At 34.7% G+C, this 11,374-nt stretch overlaps 1 protein-coding gene across 1 annotated transcript; it reads left to right on the forward strand.

Moving 5' to 3' along the window:
- The first annotated feature begins 462 nt into the window (after nucleotides 1-462).
- On the forward strand, nucleotides 463-10,434 carry LOC122026754. The gene is made up of 4 exons (XM_042585477.1): nucleotides 463-600; nucleotides 652-1,752; nucleotides 9,999-10,071; nucleotides 10,337-10,434. Exons 1-4 carry the CDS (start codon nucleotides 463-465, stop codon nucleotides 10,432-10,434), a joined length of 1,410 nt encoding a protein of 469 aa, XP_042441411.1.
- The last annotated feature ends 940 nt before the right edge of the window (nucleotides 10,435-11,374 follow it).

Raw genomic sequence — 11,374 nt, forward strand, 5'->3', positions numbered from 1 at the left:
GGTTTTTCACCTGGATTCACTCACCAGGATTTCCCGACTGCCTGGCTTCACTCACCAGGACTTTCCACACTGCCTAACATCCCAGTTAAGACTTTTCCGTGCCAAGTCTCCATACTTGGACTTTTCCAGTGCCAAGTCTCCATACTTGGACTTTTCCGTTGCCAAGTCTCCATACTTGGACTTTTTCCCGAATCAGGTCAACCAGGTCAACCTTGACCTACGGTTGCACCAATAATCTCCCAAACATCTATTCTTGTCCCATATCAAGAATAGAACTCTCTTCTCGTCAAATATCAACATACAACTCAACTAGGTCAACCTTGACCTAAGGTTGCACCAACAATCTTCCTAAGTCAAACATCAAAATACAACTCGAGTCAAGTCAACTCGAGTCAGGTCAACCTTGACCTAAGGTTGCACCAACAGGCGTCAGGAAAATTCGAGGTGGATGCATTCACACTCATGTCTTCGAAGCTGGACACCCTGACTAAGAAATTTGAAGCCATGGGTAGCAACACAGCTAATGCAATAGTCTGTGCTTGCGACATCTACGGAAGTGCGGACCACGCTCAAGATACTTGCCCCCTTGGGCCAATGCAGGCATAGATAAACCAGCTTGAGCAATGCGATGCAATAATAGGCTATAATTAGAGGCAAAACAATCCGTACTCCAACACATACAACCCTGGATGGAGGAACCACCCCAACTTTTCATACTGGAATAATCAGGACCAGGGGCCTGCACATCAGACCTACCAACCTGAACAGCAGACTCATCAACAACAGCAACCTATGCAGCTGTCTAAGATTGAAAAGATGCTTGAGGAAGCTCTCTCGGAGCAAAAGGAAATGAGGAGCGAGATCAAACAACTAACTCAGAGGCTGGAGAACTCAGAAAAACACCAGAAGATGCAGGATAGCCAGATAGCCCAGATAGCTCAGCCTGTCTTGAGAGCACAGGGTACATTCCCAGGGAAACCAGATTTAAATCCGGTGGAACATTGCAATCGCATTGAGCTACGGAGCGGGCGTACTGTGGGAAACCCCCAAATCATGACTCAGATGGAGCTTGACTCAGAAAAGAAACTCACTCCCCTAATGCCCAATCAGACGCAAAACAGGGATGGAGAAGTGGTTACTAAAAAAACTAAAGAAGCTCCTCAGACTACCCCACAAAATCGCACAATTCCTTTTCCTCAGAAGCTTATAGCATCCCAAAGGGATGAAGAGTTCCACCGGTTTCTGAAAAAGGTCAAAGAGATTTGCGTTGAAGTACCATTGTTAGATGCGCTGCACCAGATGCCGAAGTTCATGAAATTTTTAAAGGGAATCCTATCCAATAGATGGCAGAAGGGCGACTTCGAGACTGTAGCACTGACAGAAAATTGCAGCGCCCTCCTTATGGCGAATCCTCCACCCAAGCTTCAGGACCCAGGAAGTTTCTCCATACCGTGCAAAATTAGTTCTGAACTTATACCAAGAGCTTTCTGTGACTTGGGAGTCAGTGTCAGCCTGCTCTCGTACTCTCTATGCAAGAAACTGGGTTTCCAGAACATTAAATTGACCATGATGGCACTGCAGCTAGCTGACAATTCATGCAGGTACCCGATAGGAATAGTGGAGGATGTGCCAGTTGAAGTAGGTGGATGCATAGTTCCTACAGACTTCATTATCTTGGACATGGAGGAAGATCCCAAGATACCAATCATCCTTGGAAGACCATTCCTTGCCACGGCTGGGGCCACCATCGATGTAAAAAGTCATAAGTGTAGGACCGTTAGATTCGATCGAGGGGGGGGGGTGAATATCGATTCAAAAACTTAGAGTATAAACGCAGCGGAAAAATAAAATAGACACAGATGTTTTTACTTCGTTCGGAGCCTGTGATAACTCCTACTCGAAGGCCCGTGGTCCTTGACCACTTTCGTTAGGCAATCACTAATAAGTCGAAATATGATTACAGAATAAGTACAGGAAATGCTAGTGACAATAAAGCAATACCGAAAAAGAACATTAAATAAAACCGGAGGAGCACTTTTGTCGGAGCGTTGTTGACGTCGCACTTGAACGTCGAGCAGCAAGACCAGCAGTAGAAGAGTTCTCAGTAAAAATTGATTCTGAAGCTCCTGCCTGGAGCTTCTTTTATATGCTGTTCCGGGCGCCTGGATCCCTTCCGGGCGCCTGGAGTGTGACGTAACTGCTCAAACCAAGATGCTCCACGTGGCGACGACTTGTCTGGATAAAATTCGCCTCCCGGGCGCCCGGATCCCTTCCGAGCGCCCGGATCCCCTCCGGGCGCCCGGACCACCTTGTTCCAAAAAGACTCCTTTTTCCTCCAAAACAAGGTTAGTCCGAGGCAAATATACATCCTGTAAAACAAATTGTTAGCACAGTTAAAGTTCAACAGATGGATAAAAAGAGTATGACTTAGATTCCGTCTTTCCGAGACCGGAATCTAGTCACGATCTCGACTTAGACATCCGAAATGGATCTAAGCCGGATCGACGCCTAATGTCCCCTTCCCGGGAACGCGTCCTCACAGTCTCTCCCCTCCAGTGACTTACCTCACTTACCTGCCAGACGTCCGGTCAGCCCGTCGACCTAGCTGGACTTCTCGCCAAGCGTCCGGTCAGCCCGTCGACCCGCTTGGGCTTCTCGCCAGCTATCCGGTCAGCCCGTCGACCTAGCTGGACTTCTCGCCAAGCGTCCGGTCAGCCCGTCGACCCGCTTGGACTTCTCGCCAGCTATCCGGTCAGCCCATCGACCTAACTGGACTTCGTGCCAGACATCCGGTCAGCCCGTCGACCTGTCTGGACTTCTCCTGCACACTCGATCAAAGTGTCAGACAACAACAAACTAACTTAACCTGATTTGTCATTCATCAAAATCTGGGTTAAATCGTTAGTGCTAACCGCACCAACAATCTCCCCCTTTTTGATGGAATGACAACCTGGTTAAGTTAGTGAAAACATATGCAAGAAACAACATGCATTTATGTGGTTTTAAAGTTAGTTTGTATTTTCAAATTGGTTTAGCTAACTTAACCACCTAACCCTCCCCCTTTGGCATTCATCAAAAACAAGCAAGGGTAAACAACCATAGTGTAGAGTTACTGTAAAAGTAATCAGATTTTGAAACATATCTAAGTTTGGTTCAAAATTGAAAGATAAAACTACAATTTTTAACACCAAGTTAAAAAAATAGTCAAGTTGACTTGGGGGAGACAAGTTGAATTTTGAAAAGTATAAATTTAAAGTTAATCAAGTTTAACTTTTCAAGAGTGTAAAAATTTTCAAATCAGGTTTTTCAAATTTACTTTTCATGTTTAAGTAACATTTAATTTTCAAAAAGGTAAATTTTCAACTTCGATTTTTCAAAACAAAGCAAAAATTAAACAAGTAAGAATAATTTTTCAAGAAGTAAAATTTTTGCAAAAATAAATTTTTAAGGCTAATTTGATAAAAGCTAAGTTTGGAAAGTTGAATTTTCAAGCATATGTTAAAAAACCGAATAAGTTTAAATTTGCAATATTCAACTTTTAAAATCAGGTTTAAAAATTAGGTGGGATTAAACTTAGTTAAATTTAACTTTTTGAAAACTGGTGTTTTAAAAATAAGTTAGTTTTAAAATAGATGTAAAAAAATACACAAAATTTTAATTAATTTCTCCCCCTGAACTTGATACTTAAAATTTTGAAAATATTTGCTAAAAATATTCAAAGTAAATTTTTTTTTTGTTTTTTTAAATGAGGTAGAATTTTCTAGAGAGATTTTAAAGAGAAGATTAAAAAATAACGCTTAAGGAGATAATTAAAAAATAAACCTCCCCCTGAATTTGATATTCCTTTATTAATCTTCCTTATTTATTAATTTTTCTAGGGGATGTAAAAGAAATTGAACCTCCCCCTGAATTGGTTACTCCCCTTAATTTAATATCTCCCCTTTAATACTAAGGTTTGGTTGTGTTAAATTTCAAAGCCCTAACACATTTGTCTAATTTAGTAATACATATATTATTATCTCTGTATCCTTGGTATAACTGTTTATTTGAATTTGATTAATCAATTATTAATTAATTTTAGATTCAGGTACTTAACTTTAGTTTAAGGTTAAATAAGAGTTAGTTAATTAAAGTTAGGTTAATTAAGATTTTATTAATTCAATAACAGTTAAGCATTATCAATAATTTATTGATTAGTTTTTACTTGATTTAATAATTTAATACTTAGTGAAGTAATTTAAATTTCATATTACTTGATTGAGTTGGTCAATGAAAGTGTTAGTTATAATTATTATTATTATTAAAAAAATTTAAAGGGATTTCTAAAACAGCATTTAAAAGAAATTAAAAATGATTTTTATAATATGTTTTATGTCAATTAACATATGTTTGATTCAGTTTTGATTTTAGATTTAAATTAATATTAGTGGTTAATTTAAGTTTAAGTTTAATAAAAATTTTAATTTTAATTGTGATTTCAATATTAAATTTTAATTTAATATTTAATTTTTAGTTAAGTCAAATTAAAAATTAATTTTAAGGTTAAAATGATGTTTAAGATTAAAAATGAGTTTAAAGTCAAAATAATAATTTTTAAAGTGAAAGTAATCTATAGAAATAATTTATTATTACTATTTTTAAGTTAACAAAATTTAATTATAGTGAAAAAATAAGAAGAATTTTTCAAAATGATACAAAATTTTTAGATAGTTTTAAAATGATTTTTTAAAATATTTTATAAATGATTTTTAAAAGAGTTTTTAAAATAATTTTTAAAATGTTTTAAAATAATTTTTAAAAGAATTTTTATAAAAAATTTTTAAAAGAGTTTTTAAAATAATTTTTAAAATGTTTTAAAAGAATTTTTAAAATAATTTTTTAAAGTTTTTTAAAATGATTTTTAAAAGAGTTTTTAAAATAATTTTTAAAATGTTTTAAAATAATTTTTAAAATAATTTTTAAAAGTTTTTTAAAATGATTTTTAAAAGAGTTTTTAAAATAATTTTTACAGAATTTTAGAAATAGTTTTTAAAGAATTTTAATATATAGTTTTTAAAGAATTTTTAAAATAATTTTTAAAGAATTTTAAAATAATTTTTAAAGAATTTTAAAATAGTTTTTAAAGAATTTTTCAAATAATTTTTAAATAATTTTTAAACTAGTTTTTAAAGAATTTTTAAAAAATAGTTTTTAAAGAATTTTTTAAATAATTTTTAAAGAATTTTTAAAATAGTTTTTAAAGAATTTTAAAAATAATTTTTAAAGAATTTTAGAAATAGTTTTTAAATAATTTTAAAAAATAGTTTTTAAAGAATTTTAAAAGATAGTTTTTAAAGAATTTTAAAATATAGTTTTTAAATAATTTTTAAAATAATTTTTAAAGAATTTTAGAAATAGTTTTTAAAGAATTTTAAAATATAGTTTTTAAAGAATTTTAAAATATAGTTTTTAAAGAATTTTTAAAATAATTTTTAAAGAATTTTAAAATAATTTTTAAAGAATTTTAAAATAGTTTTTAAAGAATTTTTCAAATAATTTTTAAAGAAATTTTAAAAATAGTTTTTAAAAATTTTTAAAATAGTTTTTAAAGAATTTTTCAAATAGTTTTTAAAGAATTTTTAAAATAGTTTTTAAAGAATTTTAAAAAAATAGTTTAAAAGAATTTTTAAAATAGTTTTTAAAGAATTTTTAAAATAATTTTTAAAGAATTTTAAAAATAGTTTTTAAAGAATTTTAAAAATAATTTTTAAAGAATTTTAAAAATAGTTTTTATAGAATTTTAAAAAATAGTTTTTAAAGAATTTTTAAAATAATTTTTAAAGAATTTTTCAAATAATTTTTAAAGAATTTTAAAAATAGTTTTTTAAAGAATTTTAAAAATTGTTTTAAAAGAATTTTAAAAATAGTTTTTATAGAATTTTAAAAAATAGTTTTTAAAGAATTTTTAAAATAATTTTTAAAGAATTTTTAAAATAATTTTTAAAGAATTTTAAAAATAGTTTTTTAAAGAATTTTAAAATTGTTTTTAAAGAATTTTTAAAATAGTTTTTAAAGAATTTTTTAAAATAGTTTTTAAAGAATTTTTCAAATAATTTTTAAAGAATTTTTAAAATAGTTTTTAAAGAATTTTTAAAAAATAGTTTTTAAAGAATTTTTAAAATAGTTTTTAAAGAATTTTTAAAAGAATTTTTAAAGAATTTTTCAAATACTTTTTAAAGAATTTTATAAATAGTTTTTAAAGAATTTTTAAAATAGTTTTTAAAGAATTTTAAAAAAATAGTTTTAAAAGAATTTTTAAAATAGTTTTTAAAGAATTTTTAAAATAATTTTTAAAGAATTTTAAAAATTGTTTTTAAAGAATTTTTCAAATAATTTTTAAAGAATTTTAAAAATAGTTTTTTAAAGAATTTTTCAAATAATTTTTAAATTATAAAAAAATAAGTTTAATTTTTAAAATAAATTTTTAAGTAAAAAAAAATTTAATTTAAATTAATTTAAATTTAATTTTAAATTCGAAATTTAATTTGAAATTTGAAATTTAATTTTAATTTTAAATTCAAAATTTAATTTTAAGTAATTTGAAATTCGAATTTTAATTTTAATTAATTTTAATTTAGTTTGAAAATTAATTTAATCCTTATTCATCTCACCCGATCTAGATTATCAATCAGGGAATACTATAATTTTGTGAGATGAATTAGATTTTATTACAGAGTTTGGTTTAACTTGTGTTAGATTCAGGTTTAACTTTGGTCTCAACAAATAGGCATTCTTCGGATAAACTTCTAAGCTTGGTGAGTCACTTGGACGTCATTAGAAGTAACCAACCTTTCGAGGTTTTCCGAATAGTCCTATCCACGGAGCTTAGTACTAAACCTTGGTCTAACTAGTTAGGATCCATTTAAAGGTAGCTTCGGTCGGTTCCACTTGGCCAAATGCACCAGATTGAAGTCATATCTTTCTAGACATGCGATGTCCAAGCTTCCCCAACGTACTATCATCAAAAAACTTCACCAGTACCATTATTCAAGTTAAACTTGAACCCTCTTTAACTAGTCCTAATTACCCTGTCGGGTAGGTTGGTTGGGGTTACCCTTTTCGGGTAGGTTGGTTAGGGTTACCCTGTCGGGTAGGTTAGTTTTGGAGGTGCCAGCTATTCTGGAGCCTCCCCTTGAATTATTGGCCATAAATTTAGTTTTTAGTTCTGGGTTTATTATAGTTAAGTTTTGGTTAAAATTTAATGTTTAATTTGTAATTTAGATTCAAGTTTTTAATTTTGAATTAATTAAATTAGTCAAATTATCTTTCTTTAAGAGAATGTATTTAAAATTTTCTTTCATTTTCACTTTTATTAGGTTAATTGAATTATCTTTCTTTAGTAGCTTATTTTTAAAGTTTAGCTTTTTATTTATTTTTGAGTTAATTAAATTGTTTGAATTATATTTCTTTAAGGGTTTATCTTTTAACTTTTTATTAATTGTTAATTTTGAATTTTCTAGATTTTTTTTGTTTAATATGTTATCTTTAACATTTAATTTTAAGTTTGTTAACTTCCGTTTTGATTTTATCAAAGTGTTTGATTTTATCCTTATATTTTCTTTACCTTTTAAGTTGATATAATTAGTGGAATTTATTAAATAAGTCTTATCATTAAAATTTAATTTTTTGTTAATTAAATTATCTTGGGTTTGGATAGAATTTTCTAGATTGATATTGTCTAGATTATTAAACAATTTATTAATTGTGTCTAGATTGATATTGACCTTGTCATCCTTTTTTTTTGAATTTTCAAATTTGTTTAGGTTTAAATTCGAATTTTTAGATTTATTAATTATTTTCAGATTTTCTGTATTTTCTAAATTAATTATATTTGTTTTATCAGAAAATATCCTAGGGGTATTTTCTGTATTTTCTGAATTAATTATATTTGTTTTATTAGAAAATGTCCTAGGGGTATTTTCGCAAGTATTGTCATGTACACTATTTTCACATATACTTTCAGATATATCCAAATTAACATGCACATATTTTAAACTACTACTAGCAAGGGTGTTTTGGTAAATATTACTAACCTTGAGCGCAACCCCTAATTCAGCAGGCTTCTCCGTTGGATCTAACTTGAGTTCAGATTCGACTTTAACTTGATCTTCTAGCTCCATTGGCGTCTCTTGAAGCTTGATCAACTGGGTCCACAGCTCATATGCATTCTTGTATTTTTTCTATTCTGCATATAATATTGTTAGGTAAAATATTACAAATAATTTTACTTACGTTTTTATTCAGTTCCGAGTTCTGAGAAGATTTTTTCAATATTAGCATATAATCGATATCTACGCTTCCTAAGAAGCATTCCATTCTTCGCCTCCAGTAGTTGAAATCTTCATCGTACGGTGGTGGTTCATTGGGTTCCATCCTTCTTGAAAATACATTGTTCTTGCACACAATGAAACAAAGACAAAATCCCAAGACTTGGTCTTGGATTAGCAGTGCTGGAAAAAAATAATATTTAACTAATTTTTTTTTAAAAAAATAATAAAATATTATTAAAATATTAATAAAAAATATTATCTCAAATTTTTGAAAATGTAATATTTTGTCGATACTAAATAATAGTGAAAAGATGACGATGTATTTTTCAAAACCAGTTTTGGAGGGAAAAAACGAAAGGCGTAAGGTTTTATTTTAAAAACGAACGATATATAATTTTTCTTTAAAAAGACCCCCTCTTTGTCTGATTGGTGGTTGCACCAAATCAGAGCAGTACCTGCTCTGATACCACTTGTAGGACCGTTAGATTCGATAGAGGGGGGGGGTGAATATCGATTCAAAAACTTAGAGTATAAACGCAGCGGAAAAATAAAATAGACACAGATGTTTTTACTTCGTTCGGAGCCTGTGACGACTCCTACTCGAAGGCCCGTGGTCCTTGACCACTTTCGTTGGGCAATCACTAACAAGTCGAAATATGATTACAGAATAAGTACAGGAAATGTTAGTGACAATAAAGCAATACCGACAAAGAACATTAAATACAACAGGAGGAGCACTTTTGTCGGAGCGTTGTTGACGTCGCACTTGAACGTCGAGCAGCAAGACCAACAGTAGAAGAGTTCTCAGTAAAAATTGATTCTGAAGCTCCTGCCTGGGGCTTCTTTTATATGCTGTTCCGGGCGCCTGGAGTGTGACGTAACTGCTCAAACCAAGATGCTCCACGTGGCGACGACTTGTCTGGATAAAATTCGCCTTCCGGGCGCCCGGACGACCTTGTTCCAGAAAGACTCCTTTTTCCTGCAAAACAAGGTTAGTCCGAGGCAAATATACATCCTGTAAAACAAATTGTTAGCACAGTTAAAGTTCAACAGATGGATAAAAAGAGTATGACTTAGATTCCATCTTTCCGAGACCGGAATCTAGTCACGATCTCGACTTAGACATCCGAAATGGATCTAAGCCGGATCGACGCCTAATGTCCCCTTCCCGGGAACGCGTCCTCACAGTCACTCCCCTCCAGTGACTTACCTCACTTACCTGCCAGACGTCCGGTCAGCCCGTCGACCCGTCTGGACTTCTCGCCAGCTATCCGGTCAGCCCGTCGACCTAGCTGGACTTCTCTCTAAGCGTCCGATCAACCCGTCGACCCGCTTGGGCTTCTCGCCAGCTATCCGGTCAGCCCGTCGACCTAGCTGGACTTCTCGCCAAGCGTCCGGTCAGCCCGTCGACCCGCTTGGACTTCTCGCCAGCTATCCGGTCAGCCCGTCGACCTAGCTGGACTTCGTGCCAGACATCCGGTCATCCCGTCGACCTGTCTGGACTTCTCCTGCACACTCGATCAAAGTGTCAGACAACAACAAACTAACTTAACCTGATTTGTCATTCATCAAAATCTGGGTTAAATCGTTAGTGCTAACCGCACCAACAATAAGTTGTCCTTGGAGATCGGTAAGGGAAAGATTGAATTTGATTTGTCCAATTCTTCCATATGCAACCCCTCTTCCCAGGGAAATTCTCACGAAATCATCACATACGAAGAAGGGAAGCATGGTTTCTATGAGAGTTCCCCTCCAGCAAGCAGTAAGAAATACATCTGTCCTGCACTAGCGAAACTGAAGGCACAGGCTAGAGCATCAACCCTAGAAGGAGAGCCATCCTCCAACGGGTTCAGCCCACACTGACTGAAACGGGGTCGAGCTAAAGACCTAAAACAAGCGCTTCTTGGGAGGCAACCCAAGGGTTTTCTTTTCACTTCGATTTAATGTCTCGCCGTCCATTTTATTTCCTTTTATTTCTTTAAGTAGATTAGGTCGAGTAGCATTACTTAATTCGTGTTCATTTTCAGGATGTGCGTTATCTCCACAAGCTGGCCGTGAACGTTTCATGGGCATGGAGGCATCAGAGGAAGCCAAAACAACAGAGGACGAGTCATCCCGCGCTTAAAGGAGGTGGTCATACGACCCTGCACGGCCGTGCGGAGCTTGCAGAGAGGCAGAAGCCACTAGCCGTGCACCCTTGCACGGCCGTGTGGCTAGTGCAGAGAAGAGAAGGAAAGCGGTCGTGCCACTTGGCACGTCCGTGCAGGAGAATCCAGAGAAGAGGAAGCCCTGGGCCGTGCCATTCGACACAGCCATACGAGCCCGACCGAGGGGAGGAAAGAAGAGGTCGTGCCATAATGCACGCCCGTGCAACCCGATCTAACCCGGCCGTGTCTATAAGACACGACCGTGCCCCACCCCGTGCGGCGCTGCCTACCTCCTCCAAGAAACCCTAGCCTCTACCTTCCTCTCTCCCAAAAACCTTCCCCTCCCCAATGTTGGAACCCCAAGGTTGTTTTGGTGTGATCAACATGTTAAGTTAGGTCCTGTGTGTTTTTTACCTTGTGTCTAAGTGTGCAGGAGCTTAGGAACACAGGTAGTCGAGCGGAAGACGCAGCTAGCAAGAAGGACGGCAGTCCGAGGGACGAGGTGCTGCGGAAGAGTACACCGGCGGACGAGAAGGAAGTGCGCGGTGGTTCTGAGGGACGAAAGCCGGAGCGGAAGATTGCTCGGAGAGCAAGAGACGCAGCTAGCGAGAAGGTCGACGACCGAGGGACGAAGACTGCGGATGAGTACGCTGGCGGACGAGAAGGAAACACGCGGCAATTCCGAGGGACGAGAAGCCGGAGGGAAGCCCGCTCGAGAAGACCGGAAGTTGGGTTCGGGTGAGCCCTTTTCCGGATGGCAGAGATCACCCAAGTGAGCGGATCCGGAGGAGAAGAACCGGACCGAGGCGGGACTGAACCAGAGAAGAGGTCCCGGACGAAAAAGTCAATGGCTGTTGACTTTGGGCTCCGGGGCGCCCGGAGCAGCCCGGGGCGCCCGGAACCCTTCCGGGCGCCCGG

The sequence above is a fragment of the Zingiber officinale genome, chromosome 10A (genome assembly GCF_018446385.1).
Source record: "Zingiber officinale cultivar Zhangliang chromosome 10A, Zo_v1.1, whole genome shotgun sequence".
In the NCBI taxonomy this organism is placed as follows: domain Eukaryota; kingdom Viridiplantae; phylum Streptophyta; class Magnoliopsida; order Zingiberales; family Zingiberaceae; genus Zingiber; species Zingiber officinale.

What these genes read in the sequence shown, in the direction of transcription:
- LOC122026754 (XM_042585477.1), top strand. Translation starts at nt 463, where the DNA reads ATGTCTTCGAAGCTGGACACCCTGACTAAGAAATTTGAAGCCATGGGT. An exon ending in GCCCCCTTGGGCCAATGCAG is followed by an intron (nt 601 to 651) that starts GCATAGATAAAC and finishes GGCTATAATTAG; the next exon opens with AGGCAAAACAATCCGTACTC. An exon ending in CGGCTGGGGCCACCATCGAT is followed by an intron (nt 1,753 to 9,998) that starts GTAAAAAGTCAT and finishes CCCTCTTCCCAG; the next exon opens with GGAAATTCTCACGAAATCAT.